We start from the raw sequence: 27,922 nt of genomic DNA, 5'->3' as shown, positions 1-27,922 counted from the left end.
TGCAGGGCTTCAGAGCTAACCAAGGGAATTACCTGCTCTGCCCAGTGCAAATGGTTCCAGCTTGTGCAAATTCTGATCAGGTGAAGCCAGGATTTAACAAAAACGTAGTAACAGGGAACATTAGAAAGGTGTGGCTACACCAAGTATGGAATATATAAAAATATTCAAATCCACATCGTTAAAAATACAATTCCATGAAGTAACTTATCTTGCATGTATCTAAATTTAAAAATAATACTAGAGGTATTATTGTATCTTGGGGTTTGTACAAATTTGAGCAAGGAACTGTGCAAAAAGGCATTTAGATAATGCTTTAAAACATTAGTGGTTTTGACATTGTGTATATGGATGCTGCAAGCTCTCTGACGTGAGTAGCTTTTTCTGTATCATATGCATCTGGCACATCTCCTGAGCCAGATGGAACAGACTATGTCACTCAAAAAGAGCTGTAAAAAATCTGACTGACAATTCATAATATAAGTATTTTGTATCAGACAATTTTCTTGTTTGCAAAACAAACAATGTACTCCACTTCCCACACCCTCCCAAAAACCCCTTCCAGACAAACAGGTAAGTGTTTCTGTTCCAGAAAACACTCAAAATCCTGACACAAAGAAAAGAATATCCTGATTTTGGTAATTCTAGCATATGCATATATGTTTACAGAAGCAGGACTAGTTTCCCTATCCCTAAATTTTGTTTACTTTGAAATTACCAAACAAACACCACTAAAGTAATTCTGTGGTGTCACTGCAAAACTGACACCTCAGAAAGTTACAGTGCTGCTCTGTAAATTTAATCTCCTACAAGCCATGTAAGAAGTTCTTTAAAAAGGGAGCTGACAACACCTCACCAAAGCTTTCAGGACACAGTTGATCAGCCTCAGCTGCCTGGCTGATCCTCTCTGTGAAGAAAGAAGTCTGGCTTGCTTGACTGCTGGTTACAACTCCTTACATTACAGAATTAATTATGAGCATAAACTTGCCTAAGACCATCTCTGTTTACAGTTCTGCTCTTGTAGAGAATAGTTTTGTGGTAATAAGTTGGACAAATGTCAAGTCCATAAACTGGAGTGATGCAGAAATTAATGATCTGTTACGTGGGTATTAAATATTAGTAAATATTGGTTTGAACATGGGATTAAATGTGTCATAGTGCAATCCAGCTGGTGTTGCTCCAGTGACATAGACAATGGAGAAGTATTACCAATTTTTTAACATGTGCTTTATTATCTGGAAGTCTCATACATCTGAAGTACTGTTAGAAGGAGCACCTGGAGGAAGATCAAACCTAGAAGCATGCATTTGAAAGGAAAAATTGTCTGTTATTAATGAAATATTTCAAAGACATGGCAAACCTTTTTGTCTTAGGTTTACAGGATCGTTCCACAAAAATGCACATTAACCTTATCACAATACATACAAATATTGTGGATGGACAATAGAAATCACCACCCTTCCATATGAGATGCATCAAGAATAAATTGTTATCCCTTATAATGTCAGAAACAGAAAAGGCACCATAATAGAATGTTTAGAAAAAACTCAGTTTATGCCATTATATTTTGATTCAAAAGTGTAAGAATTACTGTCCCGACTTAAAACAAAAAGCCTTTCACACCTGTAAATTATCATTATAAACTTGTAAACCTTTACATTTTTTTCCAGAAGTATCAGGTGCAAATGCAAGGCAAATATAAAATCTATTGACTTATTAGATTACAAATACTACCCCATGAAAAAGCTGTAGTTACAAAAATATAAAAAATATTCTAACTCCCATTGTTAGACCTTAGTTTCAATCTACACTGCATTAAGAGTCCAAAGCCAGATCTGATTTGGACACATTCCTAGAGCAGGAAAGTGCTGTTTGTCTTATTTTCACATCATTATTGTGACCTCCTCCCATGGTTTTGCTCTCTGGGTTTGTTTTATTTATTAGTGCATATTAAGATGCCAAGTGCTGGGTGCTGGCAGGTTGTGTTTGTCAATGGATGTAGCAGCCCAAGTGCTCTCAGTGTGCTCTCCTCCCAGAAGTGCACTGCTCTGAGAAGGAAAACATCATTTTTTCTCCAATCCTCCACAGCAGCTTTGTGTAGCAGCCATGCCATTTTCATCTATAACCTGTGAGCCCTTGAGAGGAATAAATTCTTCTCACAGGCCTCAGCAAGGAGCTGTGGGAAGCTCAGGCCCTGCTAATGCTGGGTCACAGACAGGGGCTGCTGTGGCAAGGACAGTTCCTGGCAGCATCCCATCCTCCTCACGTGAGAAATTGGCACAGCTTTATCTGGGTGGTGTTGCTCTAGCCCTTGGCTTTAGTAAGCTGGATCAGCACAGGACCAGCTACAACAGCAGCCTCACAAAGTGCCAGTAGACATTACAATGAGTTTACTTCTAAATAATAACTTAAAATAAATGACTGGATTGAATGTGATATTCTTGATGAATAAGCTCTGTAACAGCTGAGCCTAAGCCTGACAAATGCTAATGCTTTCACATCTGAATAGTGAAAGCTCTGTTAGCCCTTTATCAGAGCTAGCAGAAGGTGTCCAGCTTCCAGCTCTAGAGGAACAGAGGCTGTCCTTTGTTTTGCAGGGAAGCTGGCAGAGATTAGTGGAGTCACTCAGCTGTACTCCCAGATTGCCACCTTGTTCAGCTGGGCTTTGAGAAGCACTCAGGATCGTTCAGACAGCAGTAGGACTGTGGAAGATTTAAGTGTCGGCTGTACTTTCATTTTCTTTATGCTTGGTGTAAGACTTTTTCCTTTAAATCCCTTCCTCTTCATTAGAAATCAGCCCAGCATTTCTCCTGGTAACAACGTGTCAGTCTGTGCAAGTTCCAGCTGGATTTTGGCCAGCTCCAGGGGCTGTGGGATGGTTCCAAACAAATGCTCCCCACAGACAGAGTGGTTCTGAAAGGGTTGTGCTTTACCCTGCTTGAAAGGACACACTGTACTCACATCTGCTTTGAGACACTAACTTACTCTGTTCCATGTGTATAAAAGATGTGGGCTAACAGGAGACTCCTGGAATTGCTATGGCAGGAAGTGTTCAGTGCTCTTATGCTGGGATCATGTGTTGAATAGCACAGGAAGAAGAAGATTGTATTCCTTATTATGTTTCAATTTCATAAAAATACTGTTCAAGCAGACACCACGTTCCCTCCTCTGATCAAAACTGTATATTCCATTCCAGCTGTGCTGGGATGGCAGGATTTCTTTTCAGCAGAATTTCAAAGGTATCTGTACACATCTGCTGAAGATTTTTTTAAATAAGCACACTGTCCCTGCATGCTTGATCAGGTTTGGAGAACACTTAACAAAAACAACAAAAGCTAAACCAAGCAATAACTATAATGTAGGAGTTTTGATTTTTGTTTAGTAGAATTTTAAGATGGGAAACAAATTCCTATCTAAACAATTGAACTTGGCATTTCTGTTTTGTAAAACAACCCACATGACAGTAGTAATTTTAAGGAGCAATTCCCTTCCCAACCTATTGAGTCAAAAGTTCACAAATGTAACTTTCAATCAAGGCACAAAAACATTTACTGACTCTTTCTTCTCACTGTTTTCTTCACATTCTTCCCCTTCCCCTTAAAAAAAAACTTGGTGTAACAATGTCTTCTACACCAGACATAACTTTAATAGTCCAATAAGTGGTAGGAGTATCTGAGTCTGGTTCTATCTACTTTGAATTTAGTTGAATTAGATAAACAGCACATTCTCAGCACATCATTGTTCATTGTCTGCATTTGCCTTGAAGGGGAGGGGATGAGGGGGGAAAAGCCACAGTAGTTTCATGCATATTTTTCAAGAAACTTTATGTGGAAGTCTTTCACTTTCTCCAGTAGGATCTTCAGCTTCTCTACTGGAGGAAGAATGGTCATTCTGAAAAATAATATTTAAAGAAATAAAAAAACCAACCCATATTATCTTCACAATAAACAAAACTGTGATCTTTGCACAGATCTTGATCAATCTCAAGGCACAGCAAGTAACATTAAGTTTATCATCTTTTTATGTTATTATCACTTTTTTTGCATTTATACTTTAATTGAACTATACTATTAAATTACAGCAATTTGTTTCTACTGGTTAGAATACAGGAATTCAAGAACTGTTATTTTCTTTTGAGTAGTGTAGAGGATTATCAGCAAGAAATAACAGCAACTCAGTTTCCACCATTGGGCATTTATACCAAATTATGCCCAGTTTTTTGAGCTTTAAGAGTTGTCAGTTACAAGCAAATGTACATTTCTTTTTCTTTAATTGAAACCTGAGTTCAGAAGTACTGGAACAATGCAACATCCCATTCTGCAGGTTTTAGTCCCTTTTTCCCTTCTTCTGCACACCCTGAAAATCCCATGGGGTGTGGGATTGCAAGGCCCACAGAACACAATGGCCTTCCCACCCTGGTGCAGGAATGGACTCTAGGTTTTCCCTGGATTCTCTAGGTTTCCCCAGGGGTCTGACCCAGCTGGCTGTGCTGCACCACTGCCAGGGCTAGAGGTACCCTCTGCTTTGTGGTTTCACACACAGAAACAACACAGCACAGCGTGAGGAATGCTGAATTCTGTGCTAAATTCTAGCTATCAGGGGATTGGCTGGAGCAAAGTTCTGTTTATTGGAAGCAAAAGCAACAGTTTTGGTACTAGAATATTTAGTTCAACATCTTGTTTTGGTAAAGTTATACAGAGTGTTTAAGGAGCAGATTTATAGGGAATATACTGCATTTGTCATGCAGTTTCTCCCATATGGAAACACAGCTTAACCCCCTCCTCCATCCAAAAGAAAGCAGGGCAATTTTTGTAATTCCAGAGCCAACTTTAAAATTAAAGTCTAAACTATTAGAATTGTTTGTATTCCTGGAGAAGGCATTTCAAATGCCAGTATGTAAAAACAGTATACAATTATGCCAGCAAGCTGTGAAAACACCATAAAAACTTGTACAGTTCATCTAGCAGACCAGGTCTTTGACCTTGCTGTCAGTTCACAGAAACTGTCCAGTGGAAACTGAGACAACATAAACTGATATAAAAATTCTTGCATTTAATCAGAAGAGAAATAACTGGGATGATACTTTGCTTACTACTGCTAATTTGCTTTTAAACAGACAGAAACTGTACCTGAAATGGTAGGTTCCTTCTCTCTGGCCAAATCCACTTCCAGGTACAACACATATTCCAGTCTCTTCCAGAAGTTTCATGCAATAGAACATATCAGGTGCCATTTTGTGAGCCTAAGGGAATGGATGCCTCAGAATTATTGAAGTCAAAATATTCCTAATATATAGAATTTCATGATTGCTTTTTTTCCCCCTGAAACATAATGTTACATTATTAGTTTCTTATTCAATTTCCTAAGGAAGATGAGGAACAAATGCTAATGGGGCAGTTCACACTATTAACTAACAGCACCTCATGGAGAAACAGGGCTGAAGAATTTACACAAAATCTCACTTCAAAAGAAAGGGTTTAGGTAATTTTGTTATTCCCCTTGACTCGCTAGTAACTTTTGTCAGAAGTCTGAAAGTTGTACTTGGAAAAATCTAAGGCACTGACATTTGATAAGATTAAATTAATTTGGGAACTGTGTGTTCCAGTTCTGTTGGCAGTTACTATTTTTTTCCCCAGAATAATCTGCTACCTAGGAAGTCCCCTGATTAATAACTATGAGAGGTTCTTAAATATGTACAGGTTATATACCTAATCAAATAAGCAGCTGAAAAACAGCCCTATTTTTGTTCTCAGCTGTGCTAATGAAAATGAATATTACAAATTAGGTTTCAGAGCTCTACTTGGGAACAGAAAGACTTATCATTTATTAACATAGGTTACTGTCCTAAAGGCAAAAAGGTGAAATTTGTAAGGAAAGCTCCAGCCCTCTTTTCCCTTCCTGGTGAATGGGGCTTCTCTTGCAGGGTCAGTAGCACACTGCCACTCACACATGCTGGTCCCCTTAACCCAGGCAAGGGCAGCAATTTGGAACTGCACAGGGCCAGCTACTTGTGTGACTTAAACACCAACATCCTTGGGGACACTCAGCCTGGGAGCCTCAGCACTGGGATGAAATGATCTGTTCTCTTTTCCTCTCTTCAAATAAAGATCATGTCATCTTTCAGATCATACACAGCCCATGAAATACTGCTTTTGTTCTCCATCTCTGGAATCAAAGTTCATCACTGGAAGTGGCAGGCACAGGTGAGAGGAGGTTGAAATGGATTGGGGTGAGAATGGCTCACTGACCTTTGCTTCCTCAATGGCTTTGGAAGGAATAAAGATCCGAGGGAAAGCGTACATGGCTCCTTGGAGGGGGTTGCAGTGAACTCCTGGGATCTTGTTAAACATGTCTTCTGTTAGTTTGGCTTTTTTGGCAAGATTGTTCAAAACAGATTCCTTCTCCTGTTTAAAAGGAAGGTGTTCAGTTGGACACATTTCAAGTAGCAATAAAACACCAGGAGAAATGATGATGTTTCAAAAGGCCCTCCCCAAATGAAACACTGGTAGGGCTTTGCTGAGCTGTTAGAGCAAACAATGTTCTAAATTCCAGTTGTGCTTTTAAAAACAGCAGTGCAAAAAGGCTTCAGCAGGGTACAATTACAGTGTTGCAGATAGACAATAACCTGCAGAAGTCTCTATCTGTGTGCTCTCTTTTTACAGTCTCCTTCCTCAGCATCCACTCCTGCCTGTTTTTAGAGCTCATCTTAATTGACCCTTTGATTTGACTTGATAGGAGAAACAAAAGAAGACTCTTTGGTCTCTGTGCATAATTTGAGTTCCCAGTACTTAGGGTAGGTTTGTGAAATGCACAAAAGAACAAGCATGTTATTGCTGACCTTTATGAACTGTGCATAAGATTCTTCTCCAGGTACTGGAGGATTCACCACAATATCCATGGCTGCTTGTCCTGAGACTGGAGGGCAAAGGCGAACAGAAAGCAGCTTAACGAGCTGTCCTTTGATTTCTGGGTGCAAGTTTATGACCTCCATGTAACCTCCTCTGTAGCCACATCTGTTGCAAAGTGAACAGAAGAGATTGGTTAACTTCAAGTATATAAATACAACAAAACAATGAAAATGATTGCAGAAGTGGAAAGACAATTGATGAGAATCTCACAATAGGTAAGATACAGCTTGTTGAAACAGCTGCCACACTGATATGGGTTAAGATGGAGCTGCATGACATGTCATTAAGTCCTAGTATCCCATACAGAGATAAAGGTGGACAGGCAGCTTCCCTGGTAGGCAAGTTAACAATTAACATGGATCTTTAATCTTCAGAACAAGAGCATATGGCTGTAGCAGCATACATTTAATAAAAAAATTCTTTTTCTTCCATGTCCTCCTCCCCCTCAAAAAAACAAAGTCAAACATTTGTAATATCCCAGTGATTATTGAGCTGTTCCCTTGAATGTTGGAGGCCAATTTTCCTTTATCACAGGTCCAGATTGGGACTGTAGGATTTCACCTTTTGGGACTGAGGCATTAGGTGTCTGAAATAAATATGCTTATTACTTTAAAAACCACTGAGTTAATCCATTACTCTGTGCTTGTTTTTCTTTTCTTAATAGTATTTTCTTGTTTTTCTTTTCTTAATAGTCTTTAGTTAAAATTAATAGAGGATTAATTATGGTGGATTACCTTCAGGTCAGTAATATGAAAGCGCTGTCCCACCAGATTAATGAGGAAGATGAAATAAAAAAAAACTAAATCAGACTTACTCGCCCATGTATCCCTTAGAGGTGGAGTGAAAAGAGGCCAGCTCAACATTGTTATAGTACTCGGGTCCCATCTCATACAGAATCTTTTTGAAGGAATGAAACTGGCATCCTTCAGAGTACACATTGTCCTGGTAAACCTGAACAGTCAGAAGACATTAATGTGCTCTGTTCCCCCAACTAAGGACAAAACACGGCCTTTAGAGAGGCAGATCTGAACTGAAGAAACAGTCCTTACACTCAAACTTCAAAGCTGTTAGAAGACACAAGGTTCTTTGTTGAGTATTAGTTACTGTAATGATACTTTTTATCTGATGTGACCACACTTAAAGGCTGGGCCTTTGGAGAACAGCGAGCTCCTTTGGATGATTTAACCTTTACTTGTATGTTTGAATTTATTTTCCTTCTATTTCTTCCATTTGAAGTGGTCTGAGCACCATGTAGGTTTTTAGGTCTGTTCCAGCAAAGTTCTTCCTTGTGTCCCCTACACTTTCTCTCTAGCTCAAGCCCAGATCAAGCCACCTGTTATATTGATCCTTTGATATTAAGAATCCTGCACGTCTCTTCATGTCTTAATATGACAACAGAGAGTCTGTTCCCTGTTCTTAAGAAATACCACTGCCACACATGGAACAAATTGTACCTCATATGAGTACCCCTAGCTGTGCTTTTGAGAGAACAGATTATTTCATTACCTCATCAGCCAGAAGAAAAAGTTTTTCTTCCCATGCGAAGTGTATCACGTCTTCAATGCACTTTCTGTTTTGCACCTGTCCTGTAGTTTGATTTTTAAAGCAAGAAGAAAGTTAGTGGAGTGTACACATACAAATCTTTTCACCCACACCTACTTAGATTACCAACTTTTTAAGAAGATATCCCTCTTCCTCAGAAAAGTGCTATTGAACTTTAGCATTCAGTTCACTAAACATGAAATCAAGGAGCACCTTTGGAAGAATTATGGTACAAGGTAACTCTCAAGCAAAGGGAGTGTGAGATACAGTACTCAATCAAGGACTGACTGAGAGTACTCTGTGTATAGCTAATAATTGTAAATGCTCCCATGCATCATGGTTAGGAGGGAGCTGGCTTCTCACCAATCAACTCAACCACTCAAAAAGCTAAATTCTGAGGGAGGCTTGTCACTGAGTTCTGAGTTACTACAGTCATTGCCCTTCAGAAACCAAGAGGCTACAGGCCATGCCAGAGGCAAGATCTTTCCTAAAGACCAAAAGTGACCAAAAGTCATTCCGCAGGTCTGGAAAACTTCAGTGGAAGCAGCAGCTTCAAATGGGATCCTGTGAAGTGAATCTGCTCCCTCCTTTCAGGACATTGAAAATATGTTTCTAAAAGTAAAGTCTGTCCTACTTAGAGCACTGATCTCTGGAATTCAGCTCAACATATTTAGTATGTACTTAGGACTTGCCTGCAATGTCAAATGAATGAAAAAGGAAAGAAAATGGTCTTAAAACTCCTTCATTAAAGAAAATTCCTACAGACCTGTGGGATTTCCAGGGTTGATGATGCAGAGGACCTTTGGGTTGCAATATGCCTTAGCTTCATTCAAGGCACGGCGAAGTTCATTCACATTTAGAGCCCAGCAATTTTCTTCATCCAAGTAGTAATTCACCTGGATAGCATCCAGTTCAGAGATGGCTGCTGAGTACAAGGGATACTGGGGAATAGGAATCATCACTCCTGTTCGGGATTTGCCCCATCCTGAGATCAGGATCTTTAAAATTGCCTGGGGAAAAAGCAGGAATTAAAAAAATAAAAAAGGTCATGCACCAGAATTAATAATATTCTCTGGAATCAGTTATTAAACTTCCTTAAAAAGTGTAGAGTTAAGGTGGATTTCTGTCCTAGAAGCAGATAGTCCAAGAGAGTTATTTATTTCAAGTTGTTACTGGCTGAGTGAGGATGGTCTAAGCTTAATGGAATCCTCTCATGTCACAACTTCCAAAGATCATGCCTGATCAACTACAAAATTTAGGAAAAAACATTCTGAGCACAAGGCTAGTGGGCAAGTTGGAAACAGGAATATCAAGATCATTATTTTTTTGCTGTGCCCTGTTGTAAGCAAAGAAGCTTTAGCTAGTTCTTGCTTATTGCCTTCCATTCATTTTATCTCATTTACCACAAGAGACCAATAAATAAAACCAGAAATTAGAACTGGGGCCTGTGCAGATTCTCCCTTGCAACAAAGAAACCTGTTTTACATCAGGAGCAATTATGTTTTCATTTTCAAGTAACAGAACAGACCAAAGTCTGCATGTCTTGGGACGGAAATAGAGTCATACGTAGCTTATGCCCAGAAGATACAGGCAGAAAGGTAATGTTTGTGCTAGGGTCAGTACAGACAATTTCCTTGTGCTCCATGTCTGTGTGATGTGGAGGCTTTTTACATGTGAGTTAAATAAAACAGCTCACAAGGAGCAGGAAGCAGAGAGATTTCTTGCCTTTATAACCACATGAGAACTCTGAAGTACAGGTGCAATCAAAGGAAGCATCCTTATCAGCATGTAATTGGCATCTAAACCCAAAAATATCTTTTCTCTCAGCAGCAGTATCCTTTGGTTTCTTTGTGGTTCTAGTACAAAATCTGCTGTTCTGTGCCTCTCATCACATACTCAGCTGCTAAGCTAATGATTTATAATCAACATAATTTTGTACCCACCACGAGTTTAAAAATACCAAGCATCCAAAACATATAATCAGGACCAAATGCATATTTAAAAACTCCTTAACACCCTCTCTCCCCTGAGGTGTGAAACAATAGTTGTTTTATCTTTAGAAGGGCCAAAGAATGAATTGTAGCGCTGGCTTTACATCAGTGGTGCAATCAAATCGGCACGGTGCAGACCAGCTGTGCTGCGCTGCCATTCCTGACAAGCTGCCAGTGTCAGAAACTCCGGAAAGCCAATTGCCTGCAGAGCTCTGGGGAGCTGCTCCTGCCGGATCGCTGTCATTCTGAGCTCTGCCACTAGATGTCCTTTAAAAATCCACCTTTCCCGACACGCTGCCAAAGGCTGCCTTTCTAAGAGCCAAACTGCTGCTGCACTGTCAGGAACCGTGTCTGTGCAAAGGAGCAGAGACTGGGATTCCTGTCTTAACTGAATAACTTAACAAACTTATCTTTGAACCTTGGTTGAACCCAAAACCTGAAGTTTTTCTCAAACAAACTAAAATACACAAACAGAAACAAATCTTTGGGATTTTCACTGGCATTGATCTGCACTAGCAGAGTTTACGTGGAAGAAGAGCTGAGAGTTCTCACCTTTGAGGTTCATTCTCTCTTCCCTCTTTCACTGACTGATACCCTCTAATCTTCAATGTTTATGTGTCTTAACTACTGAGACAACCATTATTTAGTCTGAATGCACTGAATCTTCTACATTTATATTTAGGCACCTGTAGCTCATTTCGTATTACCTCTACAGAAAGTTACAATTTAATGTATGCTAAGAGACTTTGCACACACTTCTTAGCTGGCTCCTGACATCCACACTGGTTTGTTCACAGGATTGGATATTCAATGAATGTGGCTTCCTTGTCTGACAGACCAAACTCCCAGGACTTCATGAGACCAGAGGTTCATCAGGGATCTGTATTTGCAGAGGTAACTGATAAGATACAGTTTGTACCAAGAAGGAACAGGTTTCATTTAGCACTTACAGAAATGCCATCGCTTGCCCCGGTGGTGAGGTAAATGTTATCTGGGTCTGCAGGAACCCCTCCATCTCTTCTCTCAATGTATGAAGCCACATCCTCACGGATGCAATTTATACCTTGACTGGCAGTGTAGGATCCTGTGTAAAATACAGGATGAGATGAGAATTGTGTGCAATGGACATCAGATTTTCTGTTAATAGCAAAACTCCTGAGCTGGTATTGGATGGAGTAGTTTGTATATATGAGCCATATGTATATGGGTCCCCAGGATGGGTTTGGTTTTTTTTCCATGGAGTAGGAAAGGGAGCTGGTTTGTTCATAGAGCAAAAGGATTAATTTGGAAGGAAACAAATACAATAAGCATCACTAAAACAAACAAACAAAAAAACATGCTGGATTGGTAAAAAGCATGATTTCAAGCCTACTTAGCAAACTGGGACAACAATCCCATTTTTACTATCTTTCAGTTGCTTTCTTTGTGTTGGAAGCACTCCTGAATGTAAACAAACTGCTGTTTAAGTAATGGGAACAAGGAACAGAGGTAGCATGTGCAGTAGAAAGGAAAATAATTTCTTTTAATCCATGATAAATAGAAGGGTTATTTGCAACATGAAAATAACATATCATTTTCTCCCACAGTCGGAAACCAAAAAAATCCCAAACTGCTCCTCTCCTTCCCCCACAACCACTTTTTGGCAGAAATGTCTAGAATCTCCCCAGTCTCGTGTGCAGTTTACAGAGTACAACTAATAATCATAAATAAAATGAGATGTTAGATGCCTGTGTGCATCACTGCCAAGAATGTGCAACAAACAAAGAGTAAAAATAAGCCTGGGTCAAGGTGAGGAATGAATTCAAGCTATGAAGCCTAAGACTGATGGACAAACAAGAGACAAGTGTACATCTATTTTAGAACACTGTCAGGAAGCTGCAGAATCTTCCTTGCTTGTTGGGTGGAGTGGAATAATTATGCCTGACTTAACTCTTATCACTCTGTTATCTGCTAGTAGTCTGCCTGGTAGGACTTCTGTGAAAGCATGATTTAAAAAGACAGAGAACTTTTGCAAGCACTGCACAGTTGCATGGGATAAAATGGTGATTCAGGGCACAGAGTTCCCTGATGTCCCAAACATTTACTTTTACAGGACTAGAAGGTATACTGGGTCTGTACACGGGTGTTTGACCACAGCCAGGAGGATGCTGTTAAAGGAGGAGAATAAACCTTAGCTGTCCTTCTGGTGGACAGGGGGCAGAAACCAGTACAGCACATCAGTAAAGCCTACAGTGGTTTTAGTTGTCAGGAATTTAGAGGTACAGTTGTTCTTTCAAATTTCAAAACATTTAGCATCCAGAATCCAAATTTAGCCACTGAAATGAACAGTGTGTATTCAGAATTATCATCTTACTTGACTACTGCAATTGTATCAGGCCTACTTCCTCAGAATCTACTGAGCAAACAGAAATTATGGGAAATATGTGATCTTCTGAAAAAAGGAACACATTTCTGAAATATTATGCAAGACTGAATTCTTTATAACACGGGGTTGTGGTGTCCCATGCCATCGTGACCTTAAGGGGAAAGGAGCACCAAGGGGTCAAGACTGCTCATTCTGAGAACTCCTTCCACATCCCTAAATTAGACAGTCATTACAAAGAAAGACTGAGTCAAAATTCAAATGTATCCCCAGCAACTCCTACGTGCCAACAGTACTATGTGGATTTATTGTTCCAAAGTAAGACAGGAAAGGGATCCACTGAGCTAGAGGAACTTGTCAGTTTTGACATTGTGTTTTTAATGGTCTACATTAAAAGACAAACCAATACAAAGAAGGTGAAGATAAAACACATTCTGTATTAGGCTGTGTTGTCAAGCTTGAAATGCTGTTAATGCAATTACTGTTTATGTTTTGTTTATTTTATTAAGTTTCATAGCACCTACTCTCAAAATATACCAGTGCAAATAGGCACTACAATCACAAAGATTAAGAAATATGCCAATTACTGTAATAAGCCCTCTGAAATGTCACTGTTTGCCTACTTGAAAGAAGGTAAGTGTGCCAGATTCTTTGCTGCACCCAGCAGCTGTAGCAGTATCTGCAGAGTAGAAATTCTCATGGCATTTGGCAGGTACAGGTAGGCAGCACAGACACTAGATGAGAAAGAAATTGTCTCTTCCATTTCCTTTCTAATGAATATGCAAAGTTTGGACTTATGTGGATATGACATGTGCACTCTTGTAGGAACAGTGGTTGAAGAACAGAGCTCTGCAGTTCTTTCAAGAGTTATTTTACCTTGGAGAAATAGAGCTTTGACACCTTCAGTTAAAACTATCTCAGCAAGGTAAAAGACTTTCAGGAGTGTAGCTTTCCTTATCACCTTGGTACCTGAGTTTCTGATACCCCAGGAAACATACTTGAACTGATGGTTCAAAATTAAGAGTGTGCACTGGATCAGCTGAGATGGACACATATTGTTTGTTGACACCAGCATTACAGGGACAGTGGCTCCTTGGCAGAGAAAAACTGGAGAAGGTAAAAACTGTAAAACCCTCCACCTAGTCTTAGTAGGAGACACAGAGCCCTGGATTAAGAGGTGTCATACCAACAGAACAGAGCCTCTTTCTGGTACAAAAATCCTCAGCATTCCATTCAGAGTTATGCCTAGATGTTATTGTGGCAAGGGCTCCATAGATGCATAACCCTCACCCTCTGCTCTGGGACAAGTCCCACCAAAAATCTGCACCACTGGTCACCGCCTGCAAACCTGCCCCCACCAGCTGCAGATATTGAACCAGCTGTGTTTTTCTAACACCAGAACAGCTGCAGATACTGAACCAGCTGTGTTCTCCTAACACCAGAGCAGAGCCTTACCTAAGCTGTTTCCTCCACAGCCCTGCAAGATCCGCCTGGCGCGCTTTTTGGCGTCCTCGGGAAAGCTGGGGCTGTCCAGCAGGTTTGGGTATGTGCACAGGGCCACCACCTGCAGTGCCAAGAACATGTCAATTGGCCACTTCTCATTAGTTATTTTAACTTAGTTAACTTTATCTTAACTTTCCTTGGAAATGAAGATCACAAATACTGGCTAATTTAAAACAAAGGTTAATGATGAAAAGTTTGCAGTTGTTTTTTTTAAGGGTTGTTCTCACAGAAGAGAAAATATCTTATCAGGTTCCAAGTTAAGCTGATAAAAACAGTTCTAGAATTATTAACTATTTTTATTACAGACAGTGAAGATTCCAGGTGAGCTAAGCATAGTGCAAACACAGTAAAGCACAGTTAACTATTCCTATGTTATCTCTAAGCAGCTCTATCCTCCACACCTTGTGTATTACTAGCCCACTTTTATTGACAAGAAATCAAGAATTTAAATATGGAGCAGAACTGAGAAATACAATCACATTTTGAAGTCCTAGTGGCATATTCTAATAATCTTTCCTCAAAAAAGCTTCCAGTTCTTACTGATTTGAATTAATGGGAAATATTTAATTAAAAAAAGAAGTGGTGATATAGAACATAGTAAAAGTAGAAACACAACCCATCAGAACCAAGTTAATGAAGGAATGTAAGACACAAAGAATTGAGAGGTCTCTCTTGAGATCAGCTTAATTTATTCCAGTCTCTCTCATTTTTATGCTTAAATGGTGTAATGTGGACAGACTGTTGTCATCTTGTGGGACAATGACAATTAATTAATCCATGTGTGCACACAGTCATGGGGAGAAAGGTAATACATTTGAATACTTTATAAGAAGCTCAGATCTCCCTAGTTTGCTGCATAGCTTGATTTTATAATCTCATCATCTGGACCCTCAGCTTGATAAAGCTTCAGTTTGTCCTGGAACTCTCTGAATTCACATTATTATAGACAGAGGAGTTTACATGAGAGTGTGAGGGATGCTCAGTAAATAAGATAATACTCATTTTAACCTTATTTGTGTTTTAGGAATAATATACAAATATGAGTTCTGTTGTAATCTTTTCTAAAAGTTAACCTACCAATTAGCTTGCCCAGAGGTAAAATGTGCAAAATGAGACACTGTACAAGTAGTTGAACCCAGCTACGTGCAGATTTCGAAGTATTCTCTCAGATGAAGAAAGGCTTTTGTTTTTTTTCTTTAAAGAGAACCACTTCCTTTCTTGAAGAGCATTATTGATAATGAATGTGCCGACTGATAACACAGAAGTGGCAGGAAAAAGTGTGGGTGGGGAATGATATGGGAACTAAGGAAAGCTACTGTGTTAAAAGAGGACAACCAGCAAACAATAGGACTTTGGCTCAGAAATGAACATTTACAATTCTTTACAAAAGAACTATTTTAAGCCTAATTGCATCTAGAGAATCAATTATACTAATACCTATATCAGACAGCTTTAAGGCATTCTAATAAAAAATGAATAATAATATTTTATAGTAGCCTTACCTGACGGAGGAAGGTGATTGGTCTCTGTCCCATTGCATGTGCATCTCCAATGTTGGCTTTAATCACTTCAGTAAAGGGTTTTTTGATTCCCTAGAAAGGGACCATTCAGAATGTTTTGTTAGGGCTGTAGTAGAAGATTCTTTTTTAGTATCTGTCATGTGTAACAGCTACAGTGTTTAATGTAAAGCTTAATGTATTTCTTATACAACACTGCCAGGAAATCTTAAATGGTTTACAGAAATTTTGTTGACTGTGACAGATTTTTAAATGATAGGCTGGCTTTTATTTTTCTGCTAGCTGCAAGTAAGAGACTGACTTGGCTGGAAACCACATATTGAAGCAGAAAAGATGAAAAAAAAAGGCATTTTGAGTTGTGAGTATTAGAGCAATTTCTTTGAGACACCTAAGGGAGGGATGGATGAGTCAAGAAGCTAAAAAGACTTGAGGATATTTGAGAAATATCCACCAATAAAAGAAACCTCAAGACCTTTAGTTCTTTGAGAGTAAAAACAGTAGAGATAATTCTTGCTTATTTATTTTATACTTAGATTAAGTATTCCTTGTATGATGACCCCACTTTTCCATGTAGAGATTTTTCACAAAATATATCCTAGTGAGGCTCTGTATGATAAACAGAAGTGCTAAATAATCACCATGAATATTTAAAAGCTTCCTAGTCTCCAAAATCTGAACAGCCAGCCATTTTTCCTGTGAGAAACTGAATACCTCATGAGAACATAGGGAAAGAAGTTAATGAATGTTGATTAGCAATCACAGCTCTTTAAAAAGCAAAATAAAATAAGGGCATAAAAAAGGCTAGGCACTGACTGATTGAAAAAACCACCAGTGGTTTAAATAAAAAAATAACTGAAAGTAAAGGCCAACATTACAAAAAGAGTAAGTGAGAGAGGCAATAATAAATGTAGAGTTGTTCTAATGTATACTTAAGAGGTAGTAGGGAGGCATCCTAATAGTGACAGAATTGTCACATGGACTAAGGAACTACAAAATCAGACTGATTAGTTTTCTGTAGAAAATTACCTATAACAGCTTGCTCTGGGTATGTACTCAGAAAGCCTCTTCCTGGTCCATGTATTTACAACCAATTACTGGATTTGGATATAAAATATGTAGCTGGCAAGCCTGAACTAATTTCTGCTTTTCCACCATGGACTATGGACTTGGACTTCAATGGCAGCCCAGAAGCCAGATGTGGAAATAACAATAATACAGGCAGTCAGCAGGGATACAGATCCCCAGGTATGCCAGGATTTGGAGGTTCAAGGCTGCACAATCCCCACTACCCCACTGGATGGATCCAGTCCATTGTATATCTGAGAGCCTTTGGGGGATTTCTTTTAAAAGTAAAGATGTAGTTGGAAATGGCATTAGGACCAGACAATTGGGCTTACATGATCCTGATTCAGACGGTCAATTTTATATGGCCTTACATTTAGCAGCAATTGAAAAATAAAAAGTTCACTCAAAATAATTGAAAGTGACACACTTAGTCCAACAAGTAATTTGCTTTTATACTTGTTGATCTAAGTGAGCCCCCAAATTAAGAGCTGCATTTCAGCTCTAAATAAAAAATTAGATATAGGGATGCCAGATAGACATTACACTTATCTGAGGCTGAAGTTTAGTAATTTATGAGTAATGTAAACAGCTAAAATGTGTGCTCTTCAAGCTATCTGGGGCCACTGACAGCACAACACAGTTTCATTCTAATCAAAAATAAGTAGGAAGAGAAAGCTGTATGTAGAAGAAGAACAAATTCAGTTTGCTTGAAATGAAGAAAAATTCCCATGTATTTTGGTTGCATTTGGTCATTATAGCAAATTGAATTGGTTTTCACTAGATTTGCAAAGTAATACAAATCTGTTAAGGAATATGAATGGTATTTTCTTTGCCTAAAGTTAGGCAGTCTGAGAAAACAGCAACATGAAATAGAAATACTCCGATTTATTAGATTAAAACCAAAACAAACCAACTCCCTAATAATAGAAATACCTTACATTAGACTAATTAGATTTTTTGCTCACAAATACTATTGTGCTCTGCAATTTAAAAACAGCTTCTTTGGTTAGTGAAATGCTGAAAGGTACCAGGCATTTCATAATGTACTTTTGGAGTTTTTATGATGGTACAGCCTTTAAAACAAAGGTAACAGACCTTTTTGGTGCCTGTGTCACATTTATCATAAATAATGTTGGAGCTTATTAGCACTGATTCCATTTATATCTTTACTAGGGCCAAACTCAGTGGTTTTGCCATCACTGCAAGTATAGGGTCATCACTTACTGTACAAACTCCACACTCCCTTTGCTTCTCACATGATGGATCTGGTACAAAGAGCAAACCATACACAATAGTTCTGTCACCATCAAATCTGGTTAGAGAAGGAATTGTGCATTTTCTGTGTGGTACACACAGTTCCCACCTGGGCTTAAAGGCCCATGGTTCTCTAGACTAATTTGTAATTCTTGATCTCAGCTACAAGAACTGTTGTCTTTTTGGTCTTTCAAAAGAGAAATGCTTTTAAATAACTGGAGTATTTTCCTTCCCTGACAATGAGTTAATTTCAGCTTTAGAATTGTCTTCATGAGACTTGTTGTATCCTCTCCTAGTGAAATCTGTACAAAAATTGCTATAGCCACTTAGTATTTTTCTATTACTTGATTTCCAGTCTCTCTATGAAAAAAAAAAAAAAAAGAGTATCAGAAGTTGCTTAGATTTAATATAGAACAAATAGTTCTAAACAAGTTCTTAAATCTTTAAAAGTTCTTTAGGACAAAAAGTCCCATCTTACCGTTTCAAAAAAAGGAACAGAAAACAACAACAGGCAAGAACAAGTGCTAAATGTTAATGGGTCAAAGTCCCAAAGCAGGGCTATCAGGAGCTGGCAGCAAGGGGAGTCTAGACAGGGCCTGAGACTGTGCAGATGGGCTCAAGGCAGAATCCTGCTCAGACCCTTCAGACAGAGCAGCATCAGCCACCAGCTACTTGTGTCAAGGCTTCTCCTGGGGTGATGGGTGTGGGTATCCAAGGGGAGGGTTATGCCAAATACTTTTTGGAAGGTCTGTGGAAAGATCTGTATGAAAGGAAGAAATGTGAATGTGATGTTGATAACCTCAGTATCAAACTGTAAAGCAGCAGGAAAAGGGCTGCAACAGGTCATGGATTTATTTCACTGCAGAAAGCTGAGCAGTGTTTAACCATGTCAACAACACACTTGAGCTGAGACAAGTTATGTCCTTGCAAGCCAAGGAACACACAGAAGGAGCAGGAACTGGGCCACTGGAGTTGTTTTGCTCTCCTCTAGGGATCCCCAGCACATTTGCAGTCCCATGGCCTCTGTCTGGGTGCAGCCAAGGTGCGCTCCACAGGCAGCCTGGCTGCACTGAAACAGGCAGAGCTCTGCAAAAGGGAAGCTTGCATAACAGGAGCTCTAATAACAAACTCGTGAGCAGTAGGTTCCAGATTGATTCTCTTGCCTTGTGAAGAGGGTATAAACCACATCAAGGAGGAGAAGGAATGCCCAGCCCTACAAAACAAGCTGTGCCCCAGCTCCTGCCTTTGGTGGCACCTCACGCTGTGCTCACAACGTGATTCAGCTTCAGCTCGGAACAAGGCCAGGCTCCTGCCACTCCTCTGACAGGGGCAGCAAACACATCCATGATAGTAGCCCTTTTTTAAAGTTATAGAAGCCATCTTTCACCTCCACATGTAAGAGAGAAAATATAAAAACATATAGTACTTAGTAGCCATCTACTGGATAATGAAAGGATTTTAATGGAATAAAAGAATCTTCCAGGATTTGGAATATGCTCTTTGGAAATTACTTTCTTCAACTGTTACTTCAGTCTCTCTGCTCTTTTTAGAGGAAATGCATCTTTTAAGAAACCTGATGAAACCTGAAGCAAGCCAGACACAATCATTCTAACAACTGTATCTAAATATCACGCAAAGTTGGGAGAAGGGATTTTTATACATGAACTAGAATTCATTGGCACAAAGTCAATAGAAATCTTTATGCAGTTAACCAGCTTTGGGGAAGTTTCCTCTTCCCCTAGGCATCGCCAGAGCCTCAGGAAACCCATCAGGAAAGGAGAACAGTATGAAATTATGAGCTTTCTCTCAAGGAGAGTCATGATGGAAGAAGTGTTGGGAGAATTACTTGATCAAAGAACCAATGTGATGCCAGAACATACAGCACCCCTAAGAACTACCATGAGGGCAATGCCCTGCCAGGAGCTGCTTTGTCTCTTAGGAGTTTTAGTGTACCTGGAGGTTCCCTTTACAAAGGGACCATCTGACAGTGCTGGCAAACTGCAGAATACCACTGTGCCCAGAAAGAGTAAAGAATGGTCCAAACTGACCTGACACTGTCTTTGTTAAATCTTCAGCAAATTTCAAAGGAAAGCCATCACTCTGGGGAGAGCATGTGTGGATTTGGTAATGGCAATAGGAAAGAATTGAAAAGAGTTCCCTTGAGGAGGCCACGAAAATGTGAGCTGCTTTTAATCCCAGAAGAGAACTGTGGTATTACAGCTATTTCTGAATTTCAGAATTTGCCTGCTCCTGGCTGCTCCCAATTGTTTCATTTTCATTGCCATGGCTTTGTGCCTCCTCTTGATGGGTATCAGGCAACAACATCACACTATGAAACACTGCACTATTTCCTTGAGACTGCTTTTGCTGTGACTTGCACAAACAAGCTCTACAATCAGAGCTGGCAAACCCAAACATTTCAGCATAGCTGAGATCTATGCTGTAGTAGCCAAGTTACTTGTTTGCTTTTTTCTCTCCTCCTCTCAAGAGACCAAGAAAGCACTGCCCAGAGGCCCTTAACTAATAGGGACCTGAAGACCTGAATTAGCATTCCAATCTTTTTATTAAAACAGCTCACAGCAGAAAAATAAACCTGACCTGCTTACCATGGAGTAAGGCTTTGAGTTTGTATTATGCTTGTATAATTCAAGCTGACATGAGCTGAACTGGGGAGGAAGGAGAAGGCAATTTCTGGATTTTGACTTCAAATGGCAGTGATAACTTGCATGCTCCTCATATCACATGAGAAAATCAGTGGGGCTGGCCATTAATTGGTAGATCTGATTCAGAGATTACAGAACAGGACCTGTCCTCAGGTTACTTTTGCCTGACACATTGATCAAAGTGGGTTTGCATTCAGAATTTTTGCCTATATATATAAACCACTAGATTTCATAACAGAATGAAATGACAGAATTAAAATAATGCTCATTAGAAAGTCATTAGACATTAAGACCCTCTTAACTTGGAGAGTTACTGGAAAAGGTCTATTTTAGAATAAATTTTGCTAATGTATTCAACCAGAAAATATCAAAAACTGGATTCTGTGGGTTGGGAGCTTCTGAAAATATGATTTTGATAATTGTGCTCTTGAAACCAGTTTTCTTTCACCTTCATCTGCAGTAGTTTTTGGCATCTTAAAAACCATGGGTTTTACTACAGAGTCACTTATGTATGCAACATGTACAGACAACTGAGGAACAACAGTTCTGTCTTAATGAGGTCAGATGCTCTTGCCTGGAAGATACTTCCTTCGTGTGCACACAGTCACGTATTCAAAGCAGAAAATTATAGGATGGTAATTTAAGCTTAACATCTTTCATTACTGAGTGTACCAGTCAATCTTGTCTCTTTTTCTTGGCATGTTAAATTCTATTTCTGCATGTCATTGTCTAAATTGTGTTTTATCTTTCCAAAACTCCCAGGGACACAGTCAACTCACATTCACAATTAAGGCTGGATTCTAAGTCAGATTTTTTCTATTCAATTTAAAAGTCTGATGAATTAGTGAGGGAAAAAAAAGAAAAAGCTCTACAGTATTTTAATCAAAATACTTTAGCAGAAGCTGCCTGAGATTTCAGTTACCTAAGCAGAAGGATTTTGATAGTTTTATTGTTTAAATAGCAATGTAGGGAGTGAACAAGTGGCTTGAATAAACTTGAAACAGGAACCTATTTGCAATAGTTATGCAAATGAAAAGCGTGGGCACAGGAGATGAATGTACAACCTTTTGCTGTAAAGGTAACAGAAAAATAGGGCCTTCAGTGTATAGAAACTGTATAATGCCAGTGAAGGCCCATGGCTCCAGGCCCAGGGTTGGGATGTGCTACCCACCTGTGCTATCTGAAGGAACTCCCTACATGCTACCAATATATCCCTGCACTCCTTCCCTCTCCTCCTTTCCACCCTACAATTCCCTTTCAGCAGCCTGAAAGTTTGGAAGGACCTTGTGTGCCTTACACTGGGCCAGGCCCCGTTTCCAATGTCACCTGGGCTGACCTGTGGATCCTGAAATGCTGTTTGATATGCACACACTTTGCCAGGAGATGTAAGGCAGCCTAACCTAACACAGAACTTGACATTATGTAAAACCCAATCAGGAATTGGGGAGAAAAGGAGTGTATAAGTGAAATGTCACAGTAACAGATATGAAGGGATTGTCCATAACAAGGTCAGTTAAAATTAGCATGAATGCAAAGCAACAAATCAGGTATGTGTCCTACCTGGGTAAAGATAAGTTAGTTTGTCATTACTGATTAGGTAAAGAGAAGGGCTCTTCTCAGACCTTGCTTTATTCCTGCATTGAATTTGTATTCAGGAGCAAATTTCTAGTCTGAAATGTAATTAAAGTCAATACTTGATACAGTGGCCATTTGTTAGCAAGTCTATACAAAGGGGGTAGAAAAAAAGTCTTATTTGATAGAGTTCTATTTAGAGTGTAATAATTTATTAAAATATGCCTGTGCTCTAGCTTTAAACAGTTGCCAGAAACACCAAGGAAAATGGTTGGAATTCGTTCTTTCTGTCATCTTAATAAGTCAGAATCAGCTAATTGCTAGCAATAGCAAAAAGGAAGAGAAAAGGGGTCTTTACTTTCAAAGCATGAATAAAATTTCAAAATTCTGAAAAAAGGGCTCAGGAAAGTAATCCAATCACTGATTTTGCAAGTGATTTCCATCTTGAAAGATCAAACCCCTGATTTTCTACCTAGATGAATACAGGACACAAGCCAACAAAACTTGTGAAATCCAGGTACAGCATGCCCCACCTGTATTGGGCAATCAATCTTAATCTGCTTTAATTTAAGTGACTATTTTACTAGTCACTTACATTGGCTTAGTCCCAGACACGAGAGCTAAAACTAATGCCTCACTTTTATTTGTTCTTTTAAGGAATATCCTTTCAGTTGTCCAGTCAGAGACTTCTTGAGTAACATTTCAGTCCTTATTTCTGTGTGCACTGTGGAGTTACAGCTCCTGTTGTGATCATTTGCAGTTAATATAGAGAAGCAGCAAGTGCCAGAGAGAATAACAGAGGAGCTGCTGGTTGGGATCTGAGACAGCAGAACAAACCTCAAGGAAGATGAAAGCTTACACTGTGCAAACAGCTTCAAGTAGCTGTTTTATAGTCTCCATAACAGTTCTATGAGTATTAACAAGTATGAAGAGTAACCAAATGGAACCAAGTTTAAACAGGGAAACCCTCTATCACATCTGATTATATACAATGGCTGCTGCATTTAGGGTGCTTTTAGTTCAGAAACAAATTACCTAAAGGCATCTGGGCCGAAGATGATAAAAGATTTACTGCCATTGCTTCACCCCTGCCTGTTCTTGTTACTCCCAGCCACTGCAGTGCTTCCATCTCATATCAGGGATCCTGTGCTCTCCTGCCTGTGCAAAGCTCCTCCCCCACCAGATGTAGAAGAGTGTTATGGGGCAATTCTTGCTGGTAGTGAAGAGTGGCCGTGGATCTAGAGATGCTTTGGAATATCTCCTTCCTCTTTCCTGAAGTGGCAACCACTCCATCCTCTTCCCATTATCCAGCAGTGTAATTCTGCTGGCAGTGCTTGGCTAACCCTGTGAGCTAAGATTGAGAGGGCTGGAAAAAGCTGTACAACTTAATAAAAAGGAAACAAAGAAGTGCCATTGATGTGTGAGCACACAGAATTAAATTTCAGACACACACACACACAAAAAATAGATAATTAGATAACCTATAATACTTTACTTATAAGGAACCTAGGTATTACTCAACACTGTATGCTTTAGCAGACAGCTTGATTAAACAAGAGAATGAATAACAGTATTTTTCTCAGAAAAGAGGAATGAGTAACTTGAGAAGTGTGGAAGCAAGTAAAGGATTTCTACTGAAGTTGATTAGTGTTCTCTGCAGATACACTGTCTGAGCTTTTGCAGTAATTCTGTCCTCTTTCCCTGCCAGCTGGGAGGTTTGTTTGCCTTACTTGTGTTAAAGCACAGTCACCTCTAGGAATGCTGGTAGCCATTATCAATGGCAAACATTATTTCATGAGACTAGTTCCAGGAAAAAAAAATTAAATGGAAAATGCCACATAAGTAAGCACAACACTAAACTGACAGAAAAATCTTTTAAGGAAGTGAATACCAATGATTTGCTGTTATATTTTTTCAAAAGTGCACAGTAGATTATTCTTTCTGTGATTCAGCTGGTAACTGGAGTAAGCAGGGGAGCTGGGAGGAGTTTGTGAAGGGCCTTTTATATTTGTTTTGTCAAGTAATATCTCCTGCTCTGTGATGTTAACTTGAAAACAAACATAGTGAGAACACTGGAAGATTTTATACTCTGGTAAATACATCCACTAGGGAACCTAGTTGCATAAACACAATGACACCTTCATAAACAAGTTTTGAGGCGAAAATCAAAACAGATGTTCCAAAATTAATTCTTCAATACCATTTTGAAGCTTTAAAGTGAAATTCTAAAAAAAAAAAAAAAGAAGCTATTTGTAATAATTATTAAGTTAGATATAACTAGTTGATGCATATACTACAGTGAACTGAAAACAATGTTTCACTTTCTAAAACAAGGGGAAACAAGTAACACTAAGACCAGACAATCACCAGTTTACTCTCATGGATAGAATTGCTGTAGCACGTTTTCATTCAAAGCGCTTTACATGAACTAATGAAAATGGTCTTGCAGTACCTGTAATAAAGCATTAGAAAGACTCTCTAAAGCAGTGACAGCATGGAATAATATCTAAAATTACAGAAGAACTACTGTGCCAGATGCTTCATCAAAACAAAAAGAAGTGTGTCCTTGTGATGAGAGGGGAAGCTGTGGTTTGAACAGCAGAGGCAAAAAGCCATGTCTGTATTGCTAAGGGTTTTTTATCATCTTTTGTTTCAATACTCAAGGAATAAGAAAGAAATATGAAGAACAAAATATAAGCACTGACTGATCTGGATGCTTTATTTAGCACATACTGGCCCAGAACCTTAGGACCTGCTTTATTATCTGATCTGCTAAAGAGAACCAACCGCCTACAACTTTGGGCAGCGTTACTGAGTGCCTGTGCTCTGAAGGTTTGTCCTCGGGCACCTCAACTTCTGCAACTAAAGAAAAAAGGAGCATTCTCGGTGATCTCCTTGGATGATCCAGAGCAGCGCTGGGTGAGGCAGCAGAGCAGTGCCTGGAGAGCCGGGCCAGCTCTCCTGTCAGGAGCCCGGTGCCTCCTGCCCCGGCCAAGGCAGGATCTCTGAAATCCTCACGAAGGACTCAAAGGCTCTATCAGTATGATGAAAGCTGGTCACTCACCCCCTTGTATAACACAAAGGACACGGGATTGCAGCAAGGGGTCAAAGCGGCCGGAGAAATGTAAACACTGCTTTATGGGGGTGTCCCGTATCTGCCTTAGGCAGCCAGTGACACAGGATAAACAGTAGCCGGCCGGAGGGTTCCTTTGTTTCGCGCCTCTGCCGCCCCCCGTGGGAAGGGGCGCGGGGCCGGGGGTGCCGCAGCGGAGCGGGGCCGGGCACAGCGCGTCCGGCCACGGCTCGGGGCAGCAGAGGGATGGGATGGGGAGAACGCTGCTGTGCTCCGAGAGTTTTTAACTCGGGTAGGAAGCCCTGCAGCGGCACTCGCGGTGCCTCCCGCTTTCCCGAGGCTTCCACAGGGTCACGTCTCAGCCCCGCGGGGTGTCACGTCCCCGCCGAGCCCCGCGACATCCCCAGCCGGGAGCGGCGGCGGAGGAGCGCCCGGGGCAGAGCCGGTGCGGCTGCGGGAGCGCGCCCTGCCCTGTCCTGCCCCGCCCCGCCGCCCCTGCCTCACCTTCCGCAGCTCCTTCTCGATCTCCCCGGCTTTCAGAACGATGGGGCCGCGCACCGCGTATTCCACCGCCTTCACTTGCGGGTTCATGGACTCCAGCGTCAGGATCTTCTCCCTGCTCGCCTTCTCGTTGATCTTCACGGCGGAGGCCTTGGCAGCGCTGCTCCAGCGCACCGTCCCCTCCCGCCGGGGACCCCGCGGCTGCCGCCCGGCCGCCAGCGAAGCGGCGCAGCGCAGAGCCATGTCCGTCCTTCCGCCCCGGCAGCCCCCCGGCCCGCGGCCGCACAGCCGTGCCGCAGCTTGCCTGGCAACCAAGACAAACCGATGCATGGTCCTTCGGGTAGCTCCCAAAACCAGATGAAGGATATAAGTGCTGCGGATCGGGGTGTTTTGTAGTCGGAACCGGGCGCTAGCCAGATGCGAGCGAGCAGGAGGTGCGGTCAGGAGAAATGCCGAAGGGCTGGCACAGTTACACGTACACGCTCGATCCTCTCATGTCCAGATCCCGCAAACTTAGCTGCAATGGATACAACTGATCTTGCAGCGTTGCGATGCCACCACAGGAGCAGAATTAGAAATAGAAACCACCATTGCATCCGAATAGCGCTGCAGCCCCCTGCCCCGACAGAGCTGCCCGCGCTAGTGCTCTGGAAGAGTCCCGGGCAAACCCATCCTTTTCCCAGCCGGCGCTGGCCCCGGCCCCGGGGCGTGCTAAGGTGTGATTGCACCAGCCGGGCTGCGGGCGCGCTGCCTGCCGGGGGCTGTAGTCCCGGCTGCGCCTGCCCACGGCATCAGGTGATGGGCAGGGAACTACCGCACCCAGAGGCCTCCCCGGGCCGCTCCCGCATTGTCTGCAGGGCGGGGCGCGCTCCCGCTGCTGGGGATGCGGGGGGAACCGGGGTCAGGGCAAGTGCGGGGGATTTTCCTAAGGAAACGGCAGAGCCAAGTGTTCTCGGTGCTGGGGAGCGCTTCGCTGCCGCTGGAGCCCGCGGTGCCTCCGCCTGGCCGCGCACAGAGCGCTCCCTTTGTCCGGGTGTGCTTTTCTGCCCTGGCTGCGAGGAGCGCAGCGTTGCCCACGCTGGCTCTCCGCTGTCCATGGGGGAAAGGCCGCCTGCGCTGCTTTGGCAGCCGGCGTGGGGCTGGCAATGCGGGGCGGTGGGCTCGGGAGTGGCAATGCGGGGCGGTGGGCTCTGCGCTGGCAGTGCGGGGCGGTAGGCTCGGGCGTGGGCTCAGGGATAGGCTCGGGCGTGGGCTCAGCGCTGGGCTCGGCCGGGGCTCGGTCACCTGTTGCGGGGCTGCTGGAGAGCGGCTCTAGAGCCGGGCAGGCAGCGAGGCTGAACGAGCGCCAGAGCCCCGTCCCTCACCCTGTCACCCTGCCAGGGGAGCATTTGCTCCTGATCCTTGCCTCCCGCAGGAACGAGCCAGTCCTCTTTCACAGTTTCCTCATTGTTTCCAGATGATGAAAATGTTTTTATCTCCCGGGTTCAGTTCAGCTTTCATAGCAAATGACTGGAGGTCTGCCATGAAATACAACAGCAGCAGAATTCGGGGGGGAGAGAGGTAAATGCTCTCTCCTTGCTGCCGCTGGGCAGGAGAAGGCCCTTTTTTACCCATCCTGGGTGCCCAGAAGAGGCTCCTTGTTTGTGCTCAGAGAGTGGAATAAGGGATCATTCACTCAGGAATATTCCTATGACCTAATGTTACCTCCCTGAGTAGGAGCCTGGGCAGTAAATCAGCCTTATTTGTGAATTGTTTTTGTAGAACCTTCTTTTTACTTTCTCTTTTGCCACTTAGAATATGACAAACCATCTCCTAATTTTAGGTGCCTAAATTAGATGGTGTGAGACTTGGGTTCTGTTCTGTTTTGGTGTTTTCCTCGGCTGATGAAGAGCAAGGAAGCTGCTTTTGGTGTATCTGATTTTATTTCATTACATACAATTATGTCTTTAGCTTTTTTTCTGTCTTTACTATTTC

General features: G+C 41.4%; 1 protein-coding gene across 1 annotated transcript; it reads right to left on the bottom strand.

Moving 5' to 3' along the window:
- Nucleotides 1-1,347: 1,347 nt before the first annotated feature.
- Nucleotides 1,348-26,633, bottom strand: GPT2 (glutamic--pyruvic transaminase 2). Its single transcript, XM_059481191.1, has 11 exons — nucleotides 25,952-26,633; nucleotides 15,806-15,895; nucleotides 14,256-14,364; nucleotides 11,389-11,522; nucleotides 9,214-9,457; nucleotides 8,412-8,491; nucleotides 7,720-7,856; nucleotides 6,836-7,010; nucleotides 6,246-6,401; nucleotides 5,127-5,239; nucleotides 1,348-3,888 (listed from the first exon to the last, which is right to left on the bottom strand). Exons 1-11 carry the CDS (start codon nucleotides 26,276-26,278, stop codon nucleotides 3,798-3,800), a joined length of 1,656 nt encoding a protein of 551 aa, XP_059337174.1. The 5' UTR covers nucleotides 26,279-26,633; the 3' UTR covers nucleotides 1,348-3,797.
- Nucleotides 26,634-27,922: the final 1,289 nt, after the last annotated feature.

Source organism: Ammospiza nelsoni, chromosome 13, assembly GCF_027579445.1.
Source record: "Ammospiza nelsoni isolate bAmmNel1 chromosome 13, bAmmNel1.pri, whole genome shotgun sequence".
Lineage (NCBI taxonomy): Eukaryota > Metazoa > Chordata > Aves > Passeriformes > Passerellidae > Ammospiza > Ammospiza nelsoni.
This window is presented reverse-complemented; position numbering and strand designations above follow the sequence as displayed.

Coding starts and splice junctions, on each gene's coding strand:
- GPT2 (XM_059481191.1), bottom strand. CDS start 26,278: ATGCATCGGTTTGTCTTGGTTGCCAGGCAAGCTGCGGCACGGCTGTGC. Junction 14,365..15,805: donor CAATCACCTTCCTCCGTCAG/GTAAGGCTACTA, acceptor TTGGCACTGCAG/GTGGTGGCCCTGTGCACATA. Junction 7,857..8,411: donor TTTTTCTTCTGGCTGATGAG/GTAATGAAATAA, acceptor CTGACTGTTCAG/GTTTACCAGGACAATGTGTA.